The sequence below is a fragment of the Artemia sp. Qi Xiang Cuo genome, chromosome 17, assembly GCF_049724085.1.
Source record: "Artemia sp. Qi Xiang Cuo chromosome 17, ASM4972408v1, whole genome shotgun sequence".
Classification (NCBI taxonomy): domain Eukaryota; kingdom Metazoa; phylum Arthropoda; class Branchiopoda; order Anostraca; family Artemiidae; genus Artemia; species Artemia sp. Qi Xiang Cuo.
The window spans coordinates 6,964,145-6,987,536 of record NC_142810.1 but is presented as its reverse complement, the minus strand read 5'-3'; the positions used below and the strand labels follow the sequence as shown (position 1 = coordinate 6,987,536).

General features: G+C 36.7%; 1 protein-coding gene across 1 annotated transcript in view; it reads right to left on the bottom strand.

Moving 5' to 3' along the window:
• dpy (fibrillin-like protein dumpy) overlaps nucleotides 1–23,392 on the bottom strand; it is a 297,194-nt gene that overhangs the window by 228,481 nt on the left and 45,321 nt on the right. Inside the window, exons 5-7 of the mRNA XM_089103158.1 lie at nucleotides 22,642–22,758; nucleotides 2,708–2,839; nucleotides 277–392 (exon numbers count right to left, since the gene is read on the bottom strand). Of these exons, the coding sequence (XP_088959284.1) occupies nucleotides 277–392; nucleotides 2,708–2,839; nucleotides 22,642–22,758 (365 nt within the window). The remainder of the gene's footprint in view (nucleotides 1–276; nucleotides 393–2,707; nucleotides 2,840–22,641; nucleotides 22,759–23,392) is intronic.

The following is a 23,392-nucleotide window of genomic DNA, read 5'->3' as shown; positions in this document are numbered from 1 at the left end:
TCATATATCCGATTCAAAACGGTTTTGTTAGATCTTAGACAGCGTAATTCTTGAGAATTTTCTGCTTAGCAGACAAATACCCAAAATTGCCCCTATAAAATCCCTATTAGAATAAACTAATTATATAATAATTAATCTTTATTATATAAACTAATTTTTCTTCATCACAAGGCCATTCGGATTTTATTTTATTTTCTGAATTTGTCACTTGCTAAGGAGAAACATCAATTTGAATCTTAATCTAAGTTTTAAAAAGGTAAAACAAGGGGGCCTTACTCCATCATATGGATTTCCAGTAAATCCCTCGGGGCAATGACACGTGTAGTTTCCTTGAAAATTTTCACAGACGGCATTGGAGCCACATGCATCTAGGCTTTCACATTCATCGATATCTGAAAAAAGGGTATCTTGCAATACACGACAAAGTTACCTGGGAATTTTAAGTCACAGTTCGTAGTTTAAATACTTAATATCTTATAATGTTCGAAAAAGAAAACAAATTAAAGGAACTGTCATCTAAAACTTCCCCTACAAAAATTATATTTTTTAAAGTTTTAAAACACAAATATTTGGCTCTTTTTTTACCCCTACTTCAAATAACAATCAGGAACATAAAAAAATCTAACAAAATCTAGTAAATAAAATCTGGCAATATCAAAAAAGCTAATTCAACCACACAATTTTTAATTTGACATTCGGGGAATATATGTGCACAACCCAAACAATTTTTGGCAAATGCAAGATTTCTTCATCCGAGTATTTTCTATGTTTTGTACTTGACACAGGAAAAAATAATCAATAAATACACTTTTTGCAAGAATGCACAAATGGGGCTTCGGGACCTATCCCCCAAAATCCTCAATTTCTCAAATTTATGGGCACTTCTTATACAAGTTATCAAATACCTTTTTTTATTATTATCGATCCCTTCCCCCGCGAAAAAATCCTGCGTACGGGCCTGATTTTTAGGATGATAATATTCCAAATTTCATGCAAATACACTTGGATGAAGATCCTCTCCAAGTATACCCTGCATATAGGCATGGAGACCATCAGCAAAGGATACCCCTTTATGGCTCCTTAGTAAAATCCTAAACGTCTTATAAAAACCTTAAAAAAAATACCTGGCCGGTACTGGTGCATTAGATGGTCACTTTTATATACTATTCAAGGAAACCAGTCACGAAAAACCCACCAGACGGGTTAACTGCATGAGACCGCTATTCAGAAACGGAATGCAAAGAGTAGTTTTCATTGCGTTTACGATATTTAAACTGTTGTTTTTTGGGGTTTAGGGGGGGAGGTACCTAGGTTAGGTTAGGTTACGTATTTAATATGTGCTATGCTTTACCCCTCCCCCCTAATGTGCAAATATATAGCTCTAATTTGTTTCTAAATTATTATATATTCATCCTATTTTATTTTGTTTCATTAGCATCAACCAAACTTGACTTTTTAGAAGTGACCATCTAATGCACCAGCACCACCTGGCCTTGAAAATCCGCTTATTCAGAGTGTCAGATTACAATTCTTCGAATGAAAGACAGAGGTTGTGGTCTGAGTCTGAGTCGAACCTCTTTGACAGAGGTTCTGTAAAAACCTCACTCCCTTCCCCATCCCTCTGCCCATAGACTTAGACTGTGTTCGCACATGATTTAGAGCATTATAAAATAAACAAATTCAATTACCTAAAAAAAAAAATCAAAAATACAAATTTATCAAAATAAAACTATCAAAAATTAATTAGCTAAAAAACAGCCAGTAACGGGAAGACAGTCTTCCGGCTGTGATAGAAGTTGACAATTTTCCAGTTGACTTATGTTACACCGTCGCTAAATAACTGGAAATCGTTACTGGAAATATTTTACGTAAAGGATTTGAATCTTCAACAATTGTTTTTATATAGCAATTCAGTACTTATGTAGTCTTTTTAAACAATTCTCAAAATTTAAATATTCTATCTAAAGAACGTATTATTATTATTACCTACGTAGTATTGTTAGCCTTTACTATCGATGGGGATGGAGGAGGTGCGTGCGTAGCTTTATTGGCTGCAGGCAGCTTGGTGCTGCAGTGAGTGAGTAGTAGTAGCAGTAGTTTTGTCAGCAAGGGCGTACCCAAAGAGGGAAGGGATAGCGGGGGTGCCCCCTTTTTATCGCCCGTCTCGTACAAAACATAACAAAATGCATACAACACATTTTTGACACGTTTTTTTTAAGTTTTCGTTTGTACCCCCCCCCCTCCCCGAATAAAAATCCTGGATATTCCCTTGATCAAACAGCTAGTGGTGCCGAACTGTAAATAAGGAGCGACCCGGCTCAATAGCAGCCGAAACTCTTCAAAGTGGAATTTTGATACCAATAGATACATCAAAAGAATCGGCTTATTATGCTGATTCCAAATATACAAGTTTCATTAATTTTAGTTTTGGGATATTCATTCAGTTTAGTCTTGGGAATAAATTGGGATGGAGATGGGGCATCTGTAGCTGTGTTGACTTCAGGCAGCTTGGTGGTATGGTGAGTTGTTAGTAGTAGTGGTATTTAGAGAAGCAAAATAGGAGCCTCTTCTGGACGACAATGTGTGACGTTTTTGTTACTTGGCAACCCTCAGCAACAACTTTTTAGACAGAACTTTGGGGAAGAGGTGATTTTACTACTAGACTAACTTATATTAACTAGAAAATTAAGAGTCAAAATCTACTTACCAACGCATTTGATGTCACCATCCCCTTCATAGCCATCCTTGCACTTGCACATATAAAATCCAGGAAGATTTACACACTCCCCATTTTCTACACAACTGCCAGCTATGTCCGGATCTTCACACTCATTGATATCTGAAATGAAACCGAAGTTAAGGAAGTCTGTGAGTAAGCAGGTATGCAGAAAGCAGGGACGTACGCGGGGGGGGGGGGGCTCCGGGCCCAGCCCCCCAAATCTCCATTCCCCCCCCCCCATAATTTTCTGATTTTTCTCACAGAATAAGGGATTTGAAAGATTGCCCCCCCCCCGAAACAAATTCCTGCGTACGTGCCTGGCAGAAAGGGTCTCGTCCCCCCCAACACCCAAAAAATTCCAATAATTTTCACCGCTGTTTCGTGTTTCCCGACATTTTTTTTCTTTTTTTTATCAATCACCTTTTTTGGCTGTTCTATTAAATTTAGGCCACGCCCCGCTTGACAAAAGAACAAAAAGAGAGAGAAACATTGATGCACACAGATGAATATTGGGTGACCTTGGATGACCCTGAATTAATTTGAAGAGCTAGCCATCATATCCTTTTCAAGCTAAAAATGGACGTATGTTATCAACAGGGGTGAATTTTGCGCCAACTTTTGAGCCAAGGATGTTTTAAAGACTAAATGAGGGTGTAAATGATATCTCATTGTTTGAATCTGTTAAGTGGAAACTTAAACAGCCCTACATATCTTACAGGATTAGGAGAAATGAGGATCTCAATTTTAATTAAAAAGACTCCCGCGTGCAGTTATACAGTTTTTGATAGTAGCGAGCACCAAATTGAAAGAAAGAAAGAAACATGGTTGAAAAATAAAAGCTGCTTTTTGTTTGAAGGTGCTTGTCTTTTGGAATCAACAGATTTTCAATTTTTGAAATTTTACTGAAGTGCTGTCAGATTTAGCGAAGTAGTTTCGTTTATTCATTTTCACGTTCAACGTGGCAACTCCGACAAAAACATGATACTTGAAATCACTATTTCCAGAGTATGAATAGACCCAAGACAGGTCCAGAGTGCAGAATATGTTTGTTTTGTTGTCCTTAGTATTTCAAGAGGTTTTCAACAATCTCATAAAACCGCATATATTTAGTAATACACTTATATAAACACTGTAGAGGTTTGAGAGGTTTAAGCTCATCTAATCTCACAATAGCATATTGTTATATTTTAGCTTATATATTTTTCAAAATTAACAAAGTTGCCAAGAAAACTGCCTCCTCAATGAGGAAGCCAGCTGACGATTTGAAAGTATAGACTCTCAAACTGCAGAAAAAACCTCTTATTCTGCCCCAAACTTTATCGTCCTACATACAACCTTGTACCAAATTTACAGGTTGTCGAATCAACTAAAAAATTAGGCAAAGTTGCACCCTGCAATGGTGACTGAACAATAACCAATTTGACTGATTGTCTACTATACAATATTTTTGGATGTGCCAACTCAAGCTTGTTTTTCAAGATGCACTATGGCCTTACGGTAAACCTAAATGAGCATGTTTCTAATTTTCATAAACCCGAACGATCATGTGCCGCACCTTAACAACGAATGGCTGATATCATCACTGGCGTAACTAGCGGAATCCTCTACTGACGATAGTGTTTCGTCAAATTTGCTGATCAAACAGTTCGTGGTAACGAACTGTAAGTAAGGAGCGACCCTGCTCAATGGTAACTGAAACTCTAGAAAACAGGTTTTTGATACCAATAGATACATCAAAAGAATCAGATTTAAATGCTGATTTCAAATATATAACTTTCATCAAGTTTAGAGCTACCCATCAAAAGTTACACGCCTGAGAAAATTTGGCTGATTTTCAAAAAAAGGGGGAAAGACCGCCTAAAAGTTATAGAACCTTAATGAAAATCACACCATCATATTCAGCGTATTAGAGAACCCTACTGTAGAGGTTTCAAGCTCCTATCTACAAAAATGTGGATTTTTGCATTTTTTGCCAGAAGAAAGATCACGGATGCGTGTTTATTTGTTTGTTTGTTTGTTTTTTTTTTTTTTTTCCCCAGGGGTGATCGTATCGACCCAGTGGTCTTAGAATATTGTGAGAGGGCTCATTTGAACGGAAATGAAAAATTCTAGTGCCCTTTTTAGGTGACCAAAAGAATTGGAGGGGCAATTAGGCCCCCTCCCATGCTCAATTTTTTCCAAAGCCACCCGATCAAAACTTTGAGATAGCCATTTTGTTCAGCATAGTCGAAAATATGATAAAAAGTCTTTTAGGATGACTTGATCCCCCAAAGTCCCCAGGGGGAGGGCTGAAAGTTATGAACTTTACTCAATGTTAACATATAGTATTGGTTATTGGGAAGTATACAGACTTTTTCAGAGGAAATTTTGTCTGGGCGGTGGGGGCAGGAGCGGGTCGGGGGCTATATGGACGGATCTTTCCAGGACGGAAGTTTTCAGGGGGGCCGGCCCAGGGCTCTGAAGGGGGCGCCGGATTTCCCAGCATGATTAAAGAAAAAGATCAGAAATTAAATTAAAAAAAACAAGTTTTTCAACTGATCAACTGATTGTGATTAAGAGGTCATTTTTAAAGAACTGGAAAAAAAATTCGAACTATAGTTTAAAGAGCAGGGTATTGACTAGGGGGCGAACCCCCTAATATACGTGTTAAAAATTTATGAATATAGAAGTTCGTTACGTAAGTTAATTCTAAGTTACGTATATTTATTACTAATAAAAACGTTCGTAAATAAGATTAAACAAGTTTCGAGAAAGCCATTTAACCAAATATAATATGCAAATTTTGTTTTAATTATTCATGTACGGTGAGCCAAAATCAAAACCTGCATTAATTCAAAAACGTTCAAAAATTAAATAAAAAAAACAAGTTTTTTTAACTGAAAGTAAGGAACGACGTTAAAACTTAAAACGAACAGAAATTATTCCGTATACGAAGGGGCTGTCCCCTCCTCAACGCCTCGCTCTTTACGCTAAAGTTTGACTTTCTCACAACTCTATTTTTTTAAACAATAAAAAAACTTTAGCGTAAAAAGCAAGGCGTTGAGGAGGGGACAGCCCCCTTCATATACGGAATAATTTCTGTTCGTTTTAAGTTTTAACGTCGTTCCTTACTTTCAGTTAAAAAAACTTGTTTTTTTTATTTAATTTTTTAAAAAGGATAATACATTCTTTAAAAGACTTTTCCACTCAAAAGAGATCTGTCCCTGTCTATCCTGTAGTAATCACAGCTTGCATTCCCTTTTATTCAAAGCTTTTTTGTACCCATTTTTTCCCTTAGAACTTAGTTCCACCTCTGCCTCGAAAGGCACCATGGGTATCAAGAAGAAGCTGCCAATCATCTTCGTTTACTATAATGAGCAACCCCTATTGAGGTGAGAAGGTGGTTTGGAGGTTTCGAAAATTATTTTGGGAGTGCGCCCGAGAATATCAGCCTTTCTCTACAACAGCATCCCAGTGGTTACTAATGTATCAGTGAGTTGGGACTCTGTTGTATTCCATTCTTAGAAGATGATTTAAGCACCTCCAATGGCAGACTGTTATGACATTTCTCATGAGAAGTTGACCTGCCTTTATTGTTGAAGATTCGATTTCTTATCCTCTGTAGCCAGTGCAAATTGAAGATTCGAGGTTTTCGAATTCAGGGATTTTAATAAGAGATATTTGTATCTAGTAATACAATTGTGAAAAATATGAACCTCTCACAAAACTGGAGTCACGACCACAGGGTCTGGTCATGTCTTCGTTACACACAAATAGTTCATTCGCCGCCAGAAGTCGAACACCCTGATGAGTACTTCTCTGTCCTTTTTTGTTTTGTATTTTAACCCGATTAAAAGACCCACTAGGGACCAACCCAAAAAAAGTCGACCCTTACCAAGGAATACACACCAAAGTAAACAAATGCAAGAAGTATCCAGCGGCAGTTGTCGTGATGGCGTCTATAGGTGCCAGATTGGCACAGTCTCCCTCTGTAATTCACCAACAACCCCAAACAATCAAGCTAGAGGACACACATTACGGCAAAAGCGTTCCGTCAGTGAAATTATCTTTTTCTCCGTTGAGTTTTCCCCCAAGCATGCGATAAACGTGCATCAATAACTCTACAACACATTGACACTCCTTCCCCTTTCTTTCCTATCTCATTTGACAATTCCTTTGGAATTAGTCGACCAGTGACGTCTATTCTTTAAAACTCAACAGCAGAAACAATATCATTCTAGACAATGAGAAAATATAACGTGATTTATAGAGGTCAGTCAACTGGAAAACCAATGACGAAGGCCGTATCCAGTGGGGTAGGGGGTTTGACTCCCCCCCCCTGAAATGTTCACCCGACTCGTCCAAATGTAACAAAAATGAATATCAACAGATTTTGATGTGTTTTTAAAGTTTTTTTTGTCAGCCCCCCCCCCCCCGAAAAAAATCCTTTTGTAACGAAAAAAAAGAAAAGAAAATAATAATAATAAAATCAATAACCCTGGATACGACCCTGCTAAGAACAACCAAGGTTATTCTCTTAATTTATTATAAATTATCGAAAATATCATATTTTCTGAAATCGTCTATTTTGTTAAAAAAAATTCTTTATCACAGACTTTACAGCGCATATATAAATTGCTATCTATGCACATAGCTTCGTTAATATATACATCCAAAGACCTAATTTTCGAAAATAATATATTTGTTGGAATTATTTATTTTCTAAGAATAGAAACATTATCATATACTTTATACCACATATCGTTGCTGTCACACCTAAGGGTCGTATCTGACATTTTTGTATTTCTAACATAAATACGAACCGGTTTACTAAGCTATTCTCAGAGGTAGGATCAGCACGAGCCTCCCTTCAATTCAGCGTTTCGTTTTCAGTATGAAAATGTCGGGTACGACCTTTAGGCGTGGTAGCGACGATATTGCTTCGCTAATCTGTAAATTCAAACGCTAAATTTTCAAAAGCCTCCCAGCATTAACCTCCGTTCAATTTATCCTATGGCAATCTTCTTAGAAGTATAAAAATGTCAGATACGACCTTTAGGCGTGGCAGCGACGGTATAACTTCGCTAATCTGTGAATTCAAATACTAAATTTTCAAAAACCTCCCAGCACCAACCTCCCTTCAATTCAGCCTATGACAATTTTTTTTAGAAGCATGAAAATGTCAGATACGACCTCTAGGCGAGGCAGCGACGATATTGCTTCGCTAATCTGTAAATTCAAACGATAAATTTTCAAAAGCCTCCCAGCATTAACCTCCGTTCAATTTATCCTATGGCAATCTTCTTATAAGTATAAAAATGTCAGATACGACCTTTAGGCGTGGCAGCGACGGTATAACTTCGCTAATCTGTGAATTCAAATACTAAATTGTCAAAAACCTACCAGCACCAACCTCCCTTCAATTCAGCCTATGACAATTTTTTTTAGAAGCATGAAAATGTCAGATACGACCTCTAGGCGAGGCAGCGACGATATAGCCTTGCTAATCTGTAAATTCAATAACTAAATTTTCAAAAATATATTTTTCTTTGCATGCAAAATACACCCTGCCCCACTATGTCAGGACGCACACTCTTTGAAACAAAATACGTTACCAAAGACTATTGTCATTAGTGATAATTAACTATTTATTAATAAGGTCAATTATTATTATTGTAATGGCAAACAAAAAGGAAATATCAGCGTCTTTTGCTTATCGTTAACAGCGCAATAGCACTGCCGAGGTAAACAGCGAAGTAGGCTCTGTTTCTTATTTAGTTTTGAACAGAAACTACGACCGAAAATTGCATTAAATAATTACACCACTTAAAACGAACAGAAATTACAACCAATAGGATTAGGGCTAACAACGCCCCAATGGATGCTTGTATGATATCCCGACCACACTCTGTTTTCTCTCTGTAATAAAACCGGTTTCTCTCTGAATCTATGTGTGCAATTAAATTAAAAAAACAAGTTTTTTTAACTGAAAGTAAGGAGCAACATTAAAACTTAAAACGAACAGAAATTATTCCGTATATGAAAGGGGCTGTCCCGTCCTCAATACCTCGCTCCTTATGCTAAAGTTTTTTTATTGTTTTAAAAAATGAAGTTGTGTGACATATTCAAGCCATAGCGTAAGGAGCGAGGCCTTGTGGCGGGGACAGCCCTTTTTATACACGGAATACTTTCTGTTCATTTTAATTTTGAATGTCGCTCCTTACTCTCAGTTAAAAAAAACTTGTATTTTTTTTTAGTTTCAGAACGCTTTTTAGGTAATGTAGCTTTGTTTTGGCTCATCATACATGAACAATTAAAATGAAATATGCATATTGATTTTACTGTTTTGACCGAATGGAGTTCTCCAAATTTTGTTCTGAAGTAACTTGAGAATTAACTTACGTAAAGAACTTCTATATTTATATGCTTTATTAAGTATATTAGGGAGTTTGCGCCCTATTCGATACCTTGCTCTTTACGCTAAAATTCGAATTTTGTTCGAATCACAAGCCCCTAAATCACAAAGGCCGGTTAATTAGAATAGATAGCTCTTTTGAAAGTACTAAAAAAAACTTTAGCGAAAAGGGCGAGGTATTGACTAGGGGGCGAACCCCATCATATACGCAATAATTTCTGATAATTTTAAGTTTTAATGTTGCTTTTTACTTTCAGTTGAAAAAATAAGTTTTTTTATTTAATTTCTGGTCGTTTTTTAAATAATGCTGGAAAATCCGTCACCCCCTTCATAGAAATGTCCCTGCACCCAAGGAAACATCCTCCATGGAAAGATCCTCCCCCGTAACTCCCTCCTCCGACACCCCCCATCAGAAAAAAATCCCTCCTGAAACGTCTTTATACTTCCCATTAACCAATACTAGGCTATAGGTAAACAATGGGCAAAGTTCATAACTTCCAGCCCTTCCCCTGGGAGCTGTGGGGGATTAAGTCATCCTCAAAGACATATTTATTAGACTTTCGACTATGCTAAATAAAATGGTTATCTCAAAATTTTGATTGGGTAACTTTTCGAAAATAATGAGCGTGAGAGGGGGCCAAGTTGCCCTCCAATTTTTTCGTCACTTAAAAAGGGCGCTAGAACTTTTAATTTCCGTTCAAATGAGCCCTCTTACGATATTCTAGGACTACTGGATCGATACAATCACCCCTGGGAAAAAAACAAATAAACACGCATCCGTTTTACAAATAGGAGCTTGAAACTTCCGCAGTAGAGTTTTCTGAGACGCTGAATCCCATGGTGTGATTTTCATTAAAGTTCTAAGACCTTTTGGGGGTGTTTCCCCTTTTTTCGAAAATAAGGCAAATTTTCTCAGGTGCTAGCTTTTGATGGGTAAAATTAAACTTAATAAAACTTATATATTTGAAATCAGGATAAAAATCTGATTCTATTGATGTATGTATGGGTATCAAAATTCCGGTTTATAGAGTTTTGGTTACTATTGAGCCGGGTCGCTCCTTACTTACAGTTCGTTGCCACGAACTGTTTGATCGGAGATAATCAGCTTAGTTTGAGCGAGATAAAATACTATGCAAGTATATTTTAGTTAAGTATTTAATATATAGAGTTGGTTCAGGTTTTAATATAATGCGTTCTGAGCGGCCTGCTTTCCATAATTCTCTGTTGTAGTTTCCATAATTTTGTAACTGAAGTATTACATTTTCATCATATTTTGGTATATATTATTATGATTAGCCTAACTTTACTTCTTGAGTGTGCTTGGGAATTCATACAAGTACGCCTTCTAAAGACCCCCTATGCCTTCTAAAGACCAGAGCGTCATTTGTGCTTCACTGAAAACAAAATACATTTTAAACGTTTTCTCGTTAATAAATCCAAAATTGCAGAGACTTTCAGGAATGAACATTGTACATATTAAAATGTCAATCTACATTCGTTAGTTCTTTTCAGTAATCTTGGATATTATGGTGAAATTCTTTCCTTTTCTGGTGATTTTATGAAAAATGAAAACACACAACCCGAAGTAAAAATTGTTTTCAGTAAAGCGCAAATGACGTTTTGGTCTTTAGGAGACACAGGGGGCATTAGCCATGCTCCTCTTTGTTGTTATTTATCTTCGTTTTAATTTTTACTTGATAATTTATTGTTGTTTCTGTTCTTTTTGGGTTCTATTTATTTATTGGCAGTGATTTAATGTTTATTTTACGCTTGAATTATTGCATGAATTTATTTCTGCTCGTTTTCGGTTTAGCGTAGTCCTTTATTTTTCTTTGACAAATTTCATTTGTGAAAACGCTTTTTTGAATTAATTACAGGCATACAAGGGGCTAAATTTGTGACTATTATTTAGGATAAAGTTAACAACAAATAACTAAGTATTATTAATAATAACTAACTCCAAGAACTATTAATAAATATTAACATTTAATTGTGATTCATTTAGTGACAGCTAGCGTCAGAAACGCGCCCATAGCTCAATTCAAATTTTCATTTGTTGTGAAAATAGCCCAGTACGTTCAGCCCATTGAAATTTTTTGCCAAAATAGCCCAGCGCATGCAGGTTCAGCCCACTGAAAATTTTTGTCAAAATAGTCCAGTGCATGTACGTTCAGCCCACTGAAAATTTTTGTCAAAATAGCCGAGTGCATGTACATTCAGCCCACTGAAAATTTCAATCTTCTCAGGTTTGTCGCCATAATTTTTACTGATATTTGTAGTAAAAATTTTACTGGTGTTAACTGATGTCTTTTGTCCAGATACGACTCGGACAACTGTCACATCTTCTTTAGTTATGTGTAATCTTAACCATACCCGTCTAGGCACGTTTTTTAGCTCCTCATTTCTCAATGGCTTAGGTGAAAAACAACGAATAAAAACGAGACTCAAGGTCATTTTTTTCAGATGATTAGGAATATTAACGGCTATATCTTGAACATGTGTGTTAGACATAAAAAAAATGGCGCCATCTATTTCAGGTGATCTCGAAAGAATTCTTGTGTACAAGGTTTACCCGTGATGTCACATCTCTTTTGGTTATAAATAATCTTTGGTAACTAATTAATAATTGCCATACCGACCTAGGTCCGTTCTTCTTAGCTTCTCAATCCTTAACCAAAAAACAAATTTGACCTAAGGCAATTACTTTCAGATGAGTAGGAATCCTAAAAGGATGTGCCATTGAAATTTGCGTGAAAAGATAAAAATGGCGACTTCTACTTCAACAAGAACCTCGTATATAAGGTATCTCATGATCTTACATCTTTAGTATTTATAATCTGCGTTATACCCATCAAGGCGTGTTTTTTAGTTTCTCATTTCTTAGATGAAAAGCATAACCGAAAAGCAACAAAATTAACACGACCTAGGCAATTTTTCCAGATGATTAGAAATACTTTTGGAAAGCTCACTTCTTAATATATTCCAGTCTGATACTGATAAGTTTTTATCCAGTAACGCGCCAATTTCCGAGAATGTGGGCGGGGTGCAATTTTTTTTTTCTTTTTTTCAAATTGAACAAAAAAATACAAAACAAAGTGGCGCTTGTGCATTATAGCAACCACACTCAAGAACTGAAGATAGGTTAATCATAATGAAATATACCAAAATATGATGAAAATATAATACTTTAGTAACGAAATTATAGAAACTACAACAGAGAATTGTTGTAGAATTGTAACTAATTCTAAATATTTAATATTCAATTAAATATACTTGCACAGAAGTTTATCTCACTCAGACTAAGCTAATTATCTCCAAAGCACACAGAGAAACTGGTTTTACAACAAATCAAGAACAACAGTGTGGTCACTATAGCACACAAGTACCAAAAAAGATATTTTTTCAGAATTTCGGGGACACATTTTTTTAATGAAAAATACAAAAGAAGGTACTTTTCAAAATATCGGTGTGGAGGACAAATGCCCCCTGCTTCAATCCCTCCCAACTCGCACCCTTTTTTAATACTACCAATCATTCCTTTACATAATAATTATGTCAAAATAAAACCTAAAAAAAAAAAAAAAAAAAAAAAAAAAAAAAAAAAAAACATCGCGTGGCAAACAAGCTGTAATAAAAGGCAAATTATACCAGTTTTCTAGCAGGTTATACTTAACAGTTCTTTGACATAAACGCAATCTTGGCACCTTTACATAGCTTAGTACCGTTAGAGAAAATTACATTATTTATAGATATTACTAAATTTTATTTTCTTGAGAGTAAATCGTTTGCGGATAAAAAAATGACCTTCCTTCCAAAATGTGCGACTGTAACAGATCATTTGCAGGCAGTCCTAACCTTACTTTTATACAGAAAAAAAAAATTCCCAGCAACATCATAAAGGGTTTGGGAGCGGGTACACATGAAAAAGAGGGGGGACAGACATGTTGTTTGAAAGATATAGGAACCTATGGAAAAATTGTTAAATTATCCAGCTGCTGAGGAGACGCCACCGGCCAAAAGGTCACCCCTCCCCCTCAAAGATCCGTTTAAAGGGGGAGCAACCGGATCGGCTGTCCCAGGGGCCGCAACTGGGGGAAGGCTCGGGTATTGCCAACTTTGATCAGTTTTTCTCTTTGATTTGGCTATTTTGCTTGTATTCTAGTCGGAAGGGGGCGCTGTAATTAATTTTTCCCGGGGCGCCAACAATCCTAGGAACAGCCCCCTCCCTTTGGATACATGCCTGCCACGAAACGGGATTTAAGTTAGTCTATCTATAAGGAACATTGCATGTAGCAGAGAGAAGCACAATCAACGCGCAATTTTATTTTTTTTAAACAACATGAATTTTCATGAATATGATATATAGAAAATGTATAGTGATAAAGGGAAAAGCTCAGTGATAGAGCTTCCCGTGTAGATAGCAGAGGCTGTGGGTTGGACTCAGACCGATGGCAAGCTAAGTTCCATTATTAGTTAAACACAAAAACATGAGATTCAAATGGCACATAACGGCACACATAACAGTTGGCACATAAGAAATCATTTTAACCATTTTAACAAAATTCACTCATGGCAACTTTACAAAATATTTCATTAAGAGCAAAATCTTTAAGCAAAACACGTTTTGATTTATTAATTATAGAATATTTTGAATCTTGCCAAAGGAATGCTCAAAAACTACGAATTTATTACTCTAAGAGTCCCCCCTTCCTTAGAAAGTTTGATTTTTATCTACAAAATGCAAGCAATTTCAGCAAAAGAGATTTAACTTGTATTGAAGATTTGTCTACATTGCAACCCAAATGTTTGCAAATCCGGGTTGCAGTGGTAGCTGGTCCCCTAGTAAGAGACGGTCACGCCACATAGTAAAAATGAAATAGGTCATATCTCCTAAAACTAGAATCAGATCAAAAAACGAAATCACAATTAGAACCGCCTTGTCCGAAAACCCTATATAGAAGCCTTATAATCCCTTGGCTTGAATCACAAGGGAAATATATTGGCTTGAAAATCAAGAAAAGTTGCTTGAACAACGATATTCCGCATCGACAGCAGATATAAATATTCCGCATCGATATAAATCGCACACGTAATGACACATAAGAAACCCATTTTGACTGTTTTCATAGCTCTCCTTTTTGAATCTAGTCCAAAGTTACACTAACACCTAGACACAAGAGGAAAGTGTGGATTGCTTCCGAAATTGGTCTAAAGGACCTCCCTCCCTCTGTTTTGGACAAATTTTAAAGTCATGGCATAAAAATATACTTGTTTGCACTTCATATCCCCCAGCCTTTGCCTCCCCCTAATAGAACATTGAACCCCTTCCCTTAGGATTGGAACTATGCACATCAATAATCACGCATATCCTTCTTGTCGTTGACAATACGTTTTCGAGACATGAAGTAAAATACCACTGAACTTCACAAAATACGTAATTTTTTGAAGCAGTTTGGGTTACAGAACTATTTTTGCGCAAAGCGTGATGTACGTATGACAGTTAGCAGCAGTTACTGTCAGTTAGTGACAAAGAAAGCCATTAAAGTAAAGAAAAAAAAATGGAAATGATCGAGAAACAAAACTCGCCAAACTGCCAGTTGGCGATCATTTTACGTCAAAAAACCCATTTCTATATCAATTTTCCATTTTTATATCATATTTTAATTTCTTTTTATTTACGAAAATTTTATAATATATAATTTCTCAAATGATATATCCACTCCTGGGTTTTTGTTCCCATGTAACTCAAACCCTGTTTAACTCGATCACATTTAACTTAATCAATTAAACTCAACCCCGATTCAATTCAGCCTATGAAACACGCTAAGTTTAATGGTGTTGAGTTGTATGGGGGTTGAGCTGCATGGGGGTAAAGAGGTTTAAGTTCAATGGGGGTCATTCTGAATGGGAGTTTGAGCTGCATGGGGGTCGAGTAAAAGAGGTTTAAGTTCAATGGGGGTTATTCTGAATGGGAGTTAAGTTAAACGGGGTTGATTTACACACATACCCTGCATTTTGGATGGACACGGTATACCACACTGGCATACGGTACGCAGTAAAATGATCATCGGGTCAGCAACATATGAAAGTTACCCCCTGACAAAAGAAAGTTGGAACACTAAAAACGAACAACAATGGTACTGAACGAGAAACTAAAACCAGCCCAACAGTCAATTGTCAATCATTTAAGACAAAGCCAGCCAATATCTACTTTCTATTATGTATCATATTTCAATTCCTTACTATTTACAACAATTTTGTCATATGTAATTTATCAAATGGTATAACCGCTAATGCATCTTGGATGGACATGGCATACCGCATTGGCATACCCAGTCCAATGATCAACGCGTCTATGTGACTTTTGGGTAACGCGCCAGTTGATCTGAACACATGCGTTTTTGACATGCTAGTGCTGACAAAAGTGGCGTTTTTGACATGCTAGTGCTGACAACAGTGGTGCCAAAACACAACTTGGCTCACGAAGGATATTCATTTTTAAAATGTCTAGCAAACCTGTAGAGTGACACTGTAGAGCCTGGGCATGTACTCATATAGCGAATTGAAAGCTAATTTTTTTCAACATTTATCAATGCGTGCAGTAACTGAAAGCTCTATAGTTAGTGTTCTTTCACATTACATCACAAAACCTTCACACTAGCACAACTTGAGACGTTACGTTATACGATCTTTCGGAGAAAATTCTGTCCGTAATGTCCCTAGTGCCAAATAGACTCGAGCTCAACATAGCGCTTCACGTTGCGTAAGCTTAAGTTATGTTAAACAAAAGTCATCATAGTAACAATAAAGTGAAATTTTTGAATGAGCAACTAATAAATTTAAAATAAATTAATGAACTTTTCCTACACAACCATTCAAACTTTTTCAGAGCCTAAATCTCCATTTTACAGTTTGAATTTTTAAACGAGGCGGCGCCCAACTTCAGAAATCACATATACAAGGTGGCACGGGTCAAACATGTCGGAACTGTGCCAAGCGTGGCGAAAACTGAATCAAGCGTAGTGGAAACTATGCCAAGAGTGGCGGAAAGTGGGAGCCCCTTCGTTTTGAATAGCTTCCTTATGATGATTTAGGCGATGATAATGATGGTTTTATGGATTTTTAAACTTAAGTGTGAAAAGTTACACTTAACGTAGCTTAACTTAAACACTCAGCATGCAAAATTACGTAAGGTATGTGGCGACTTTAGATTGCAAATCAAGAGAAATACTAGTAAAAACCAGTGTAAGTTAAGATAAAAATACCCAACTTTCACCTTAACCAAAAAGGTAAATAGAATACTTCCTCCCAAAATCGTTATTTCAGGCCCCGTCACTTCAGTTATTTTTTTTTGGTTATTTGGTTGTATAATCGTTATTTCAGATACACGACTTAACTGAAGAACAAGTGAAATTATAGTTGGCGACAGTAAATCTTATAAGAGCATTAAACTTTCCAGCTCTTCCTTATTAGCTAAGAACATCATGTCACGAAAAGATCAAACCACATTGTTTTAACAGGGTTGCCAAACCAGGATTCACAGTTTGCCCTTGACAGGAGGTATTTCTACCAAAACTCGAGAAAACAATTACAACAAAAAAATACACAAAGGTGGCAATTTCAATTTGAAACAAGAATTCTGAGTCAAAGCCTACAGAAACTAACCGTAAAAAGGTAAATTTTGAATTTTGAAAAATTAAGAAGCCTTGAATTTCATAAAAAAAATAAATGGGATCACTCCCGACATTTCATCTTTTTAGAACTAAAATTAAAAGCAAAGCAAATCACCCCCTCCACACCCAATTTTGTATTAAATTTGTAGAAACGTTGAATTGTATGATATTAAGAAAGAACACTATTTATGACATACCTTTATAAGAAACAGCACAAGTAACACATTAAGCACACTAAATGTGTTGATGAAACATCACACAGCCAAATATGAAATTAACATTTATCACATATTTAGTATAGTTTATTACCCATTAAATCACTAAACGACTATGTATACGCACAAGGAATTCAATTTAAAACAAATGGGGAGCCTTGTTTTGAAAAATCAGTTCTTATACTGTTGACGGGGTGCCTCCATCTCCCAAAGGTGGTAGCTAGGGTTGCGTTCTGACCTACTTTCATTGCCTCCTAGTCAGTTCTGCCAAGAAACACAACCAAATCCTCAAGACAAGGGACCTTTCAGCAGCCCCCTGTAAAATGATGATGGTTTTCTATTTCGCAGGATTTATGTAGCTGCTTCCTTACTGCACTATTTTCCCTTCTCCCTAACAAATTGTTCTTGATAAATTTTAAGAAGCCAACAGGTAAAAATACACAAAAAGGAAAGTCCTAACTGGACCACGGGCCAGGCCCCAGAGACTTAACCGTCGAATCAGAAATTATTTTAATATATTTTCTTATGTCTCCAGTCTCATTAAACTTTATAACCTTGTAAAATTTAGGGCTTATTTTAAAACTTGTTACCCTTACTAACACTTTAGGGTCTAAAAACAGCACTTTAAAGAAAGGGGACAGTTGATCTTACGTACACTGGAATTCAGGTTGTGTACAAAGGCGGATCTAGGATTTTTTTTTTTTTTTTTTTTAATTGAAGTAAAAAATGTACAAATTGAAATCCTTGGATCTTTCACGGGACTAAGCTGAACAGATTTACAGACTACCATAGAATGAACATAATCTACAACAATGGCCTGGGGAAATCAAAAAAGCGTTTGATAAAAAAAAAAAAAAAAAAAAAAAAAAAAAAAAAAAATCAAAACTTTTTTATAAAAAAATTTGAAATAGTAAGGTACTCCTATGTTAAAAGTACTCTTTTATATACTGCAATGGAAACCAGTCACGAACAACCCGTTTTTGACAGGATAATTCAAGACACCACTATAGAGTAATACAATGTATAGCGTGGTTTTCATTGCGTAGGCTATACGATATTTAAACTTCTGTTTTTTGGGCTTTAGGGGGGGAAGATACCTAGGTTAGGTTACGTAATAATATATGCTATGCTTTACCCCCCCCCCCCAATGTGCAAATATATAGCCCAAATTTGTTCCTAAACTATTATATATTCATCCTATTTTATTTCATTAGCCTTAACCAAACTAGCAGTATATAAAAGAGTACGTTTAACATAGGAGTACCAATAGTATAATAAATTTCTTGATTCAAAATATATTTCCTCAGCCTGTTTTTAAACAACCCAATATGGTCAGCCCCATGAATGCCAGGTGAAATATTATTCCATATTTCCGGAGCTAAATAACATCCGTTGAAGCCAGCACGATTCACTGCTGGCTAACATGAGCCACCATTCCGACACAAAATTATCAGCATTCAGGCCCTTACGCGGAACTCGTTCGGGAGGGGGAAATGAAAATAATGGATAATTTGAATAAGAAATGCCCTCGAAAAAAAATCTAGGAATTCGGGAGGCCAGGGTCCCAAGGCTACCTTCTGCGTACCTTCCTGTCGGCATTCACTAGGTGTACTACCCCTTTACAACTGAAGCCTAGTGTATTAAGACAAAAAAGTCAACGGCTTGAATAAACAATACCAGCCTGTATAACTAAGACTGAACACGCCAATAGACCTGACTTAATCGAATCAACCTTAATAACTTCCTACAATAAGTATCTCGTTACGGTCCTGCCTTCGATAATGACTTTGATCTCAGAAGAGACTATTTTTCCATAACATTCACATTAAGCATATATTCATTCTTCAACCATAAAAATAACCTTGACAAGATCAAAAATGGCATTTTGCTTAAAGCTAGATTTCGAATAACCAACATCCGTTGAAAAAGGTATAGAATTTTCTCAAACAAAACTGAAAAATTGACGTGAAGTTCATTGGACCCGCTTTAAGGTGGGAGGAAGAAAGAATGACTACCCTCTCATCAAAAACAATATGATGAATGACTTTGGGTTGACTCTGGTGATCTAATCACTATTAGAGAACTAAATTATGATATAGTGATGTTGCGACTGGGAATCCCAGCTTTTAAAGAACTATTATAAATTATCATAATTATAGTTGTTTCGTAGCATTCTGAGATTTGTCACAACTAAAGATGCACCTCATGAACTATACAGAAGGGGAGGGATGTTGAGATGATTTTCCGTTTTCGAAACAGATTTGTGTTTTAGCGGTCATAGCCTGCAGGGGCGTCTTTTTGGGGTAGCAAGGGGGGGGGGGGCAGTTGGCCCCCCAATAATGTGGCGAAAAAAATATTATACATCCCATGCCCATTGACTATCCAGATATAGACCCCTCTTGCCCCCCAATAAAATTGCTGGAGATTCGCCCCTGATAGCCTGTATTCTCCTCCCCCCTGATAGGGTAAGTCCCTATTTTCACAAGTGTGGTTTTCGTAGCCTTACGGGTGCAAGAACACCTTGGTGAGGGCGCGAGTTGAAGGGAGTTTAGTGAGCATATGCCCTACACTGTCTAAGGAACAGAGTATTGAATAAGAAACCACACTTCAGATTAGAATTAGCAACCAGAGAGTGAAATTATGACGATTTGCAATCTTGGCACAATCAATTTCATCCTTTCCATTGCTCCAAATAAATTTTATTCATACTCCTCATATATTCAAACTTGTATTCCTATTTATTTGTAAATCCTTCAATTTCCCTATTATTACTATTTTGGATATGTACCAACAAATTTATTTTGATTATTATCAAAATGCATTCATTTCCTTTTACGAAGGGTACTTACTGTTATGAATATTATAGAAAAAAGGGTAGCCTACATGTCTAAGGTTTTGGGTAAACTGAGCTAAGCCATTACTAAACTAACAGACTAACTAACAACAACTCACCGCAGCACCAAGCCACCTCAGGTCAACACAGCTACGCACGCTCTGACTGTATCCCAATCTATTCAAGGCCTCCCTCTTTACACTCTCCCTTGAAAGTTTTCTTCACGACACAGAAGGGACGTACGCAGGGGGGGCCTCCAGGCCCAGCCCCCCCCCCCCCCCCGAAATCTCACGATTTTTTTCATTTTCCCATAATTTTCTGATTTTTCTCACAGAATAATGGGTTTGAAGGATTTGCTCCCCCCCCCCCCGAAACAAATTCCTGCGTACGTGCCTGCGACACAGGGTACGCCATAGGGTGCTCTAATAGTTCTGACTACTTCTCTCGGGCTCCTGGTTCATGAAGAGTTTTGTTAACGTGTCCCGGAAGAGCATGTTTCTAGATATTTTAGTTATTTAAAATTAACACACTGGGCTATAAACCCCTAGGCCTGTCGGTATATACGCCCCTGCCCATTGGCAGATTTTTACTCAAGTGCGCAAGCCATGCTGAGGCAGTGAATCGAGTGGAAGATGTTCAGAAAGAAAACAAACTTGTGAGAAATTGGCTTGAAATAAGTATAAAGAAATAAATATAGATTTGCAATTCCAAAGATCTAAAAAATTCCGACTTTTTAGATTCAGTAATTCAGTTGTCCAAGACATAATCCTCTATTTTTTACGAAACCTTGTAAAACGATGACCAGAAAACCGAAAATAAACAACATCTCAAAGCTGATTCATGGAAATCCCAAAAATAAAGTTCATATTTTTTTTTAGAATCAGCAATTCAAGCTTCATTTTTCTTGTCCTTTCATCGTATTTGCCCCTGGCGCATGCCCTGCCGAGAATAGGCTTCGTATAAACGGCTGAATCTGCTCTGACATTGCGAAATGGCTTGGGGTCTCCGCTCTGTCGTAAGCTGCTTCCTCCGTCCCTATCCCCCAAAGGGAAACCCTGATTGCGTGGCCTCAAGATAAGACATTTCGTCCGTGACTGCAACAGCTCTACAGGGTGGCCTTGAGGAGTGGCACTCCTTGCAGAAGGTATAAAATGGTATATAACACAGTATCCCACAGGATTTTGATTGCAGAATCATGTTACAAATCTTTCTGGTTCTTATGAAAGAAATGCAAAATTTTGCTTTTTTTTCGAGAAGGATGGTCATGGATGCATGTTTACTCATTTTTGTTATTTTTTTTTCCAGAGATGATTGTGTTCAAGAGATACTCCCAGGGGTGAACCATGTAGAATTTCTAAAAATTCACAGTGTTTACATTACATCTGAATTAAACAAGGCCGACAAAGCATTGATTTAGGCTATTCATTCTTCGTATTTTTCTTCTTTTTTCTTTCTCACTACGTTTCCGAGACCAGTTCTTTTTGCAACTATTCCAGCGCATTAGCTACAGTTACTTTGCTTTTTGGCTAAATACAAAACTAAAAAAGATGAATTAAAAAAATATACAAATTTGAAAACAATTGATTGAACAGATTCCAAATAGTTGAAATATTGAAGTCTTTGTTAAGCGTGAAAAAAAACTGTCATTACGTTCTATTCTCATCTAATAATTCCAAATATGTTTGTTTATTTTATTTTCAATTTTTTTCCCAACCTCAATTCCCGATTAGCTTATCTAAGTTAAAAAGAGAACAAAACAGAGTTGCAAAAAAAAAATCACAATGTCAAATAAAAAAAAAACGCTAGAGGTCTTCCTAAGACCTATGACCACAATCACAGAAATATGTGAAATAAAATGAAAAAAAAAAAATCCGGCAAACGAACGTGCCCTATCAACATCAAATATATATCTCCTTCTGAAAAAAATATCATTGGTTCAATTTCTGCATGAAAAAAACTTGATTGAAAGTAACACTAGGCTCCAACGAGAACAAAGACCTACAAATTTGCCCCCCCCCCGTTTTCTTAATTTGGTACGACTAATACACTCAATTGTAGGGTAGTGCTAAAAGCCTTCTCGAGGTGTCCCTAGGAGTATTATGCATAAATAGGGGCCTACTACTGCTAATTTCAGTCGTCGGCCGTCTTGTCCAGTGTCTGACCATCAGGGATGGTATTTTGTGAGATACGCTGCCGTGGTTGGAAGGATAGAGGCCAGTAATGGCTGCAAAAATCATATCGTGGGGGCAATCCTCTTTGATATGTGAAGTGCCGACTGTGGCCCAAAGATCCCTTAAATACGAAGTGGGAGAAAGCTCTCTTGCTAGTACTGGTTTAGTGAATCAGGTGCCACCTGCCGCTGATACCACCTGGCGCCAGTGGTGGGTGATTCTCACTTCTTTTTGAGGGACGAGAGTGAAGGTTGTGAATGGGGTCCTAAGGATGAGGGAAGAACTGGATGAGGATAAGAACGAGGGATAAGGTTGACACTTTGACACTACAAAGGAAGACTCTTAAACAAAGAAAAAGAAAGATAGGCAAACCCTATCTCTAAATAGCATTCCCGGAGAGGGGCATCAATAGCCCAGCGGTTATTAGTGCTATATTAGTATTATATTTCGTGTGTGCGTGCGGAGACCAGGTCTTTTTGGCCTGAGTCTCGATTCAATTTTTTAAGAAGGCCCATAAAAATGACGATGAAGAATATATGCTACTGATGCTTTAACACAAGTTAAACTAAATATATGTATACAAGTAAAAGGAAAGGGGGGGGGGAGTGTGAATAAAATTCAAATGTATAGACTTACCAGTGCAATTAAATCCATCGCCAGCATAACCGGGTAAGCAATTACAATAAAAACCTCCTAAAGTATTTTTACACTGAGCAAAAACATCACAGGGTCTGTATTTGCACTCGTTCTCATCTGAAAATAAAATTTAAGCAATAAATGAAGCATATTTCTAAATTCAGAGTGGTATCGATAAAGAAAACTGTTTGTATTTTAAAAAACGTAATACAATAGAAATACTTTTTTTAAATCCGAAATATTTAAATAATTGGCCCCCATCACATATACTTAAAAGTCAAAATCCAGAGATACACAGAGTTGACGGAACCCCCAAAGAATGACGTGAAAGACTCGTCTCCCAGAAAATAGTGGCCTAGAGAAAATACAGTTCATAACTTGATCCCCCTCCCCCACCCCTGACTAAGGACATTTTTCGAATCGGACCTGTGTGTCTCACTTGTATCTGAACGGTCGAATTATCACTCTGTAGCACTCACAATATTCAAATTCCGTTACTCTAACAGTAAGATCTGTAATTTTGGCTTTTTTTCGACTTTTTCAATAGAAATACAAAAAAAAGATAATCTTTGAACAAAGTACCAAACTAAGTATTTTTCAAAATATATAGGGAAGGGGGCAAACAAATATGGGATGGGGGTAATTGCCTTCCCTACCCCTCCCTCCTTATAAATGGGACCACTGATACATATATATTTACATTTATATATATATATATATATATATATATATATATATATATATATATATA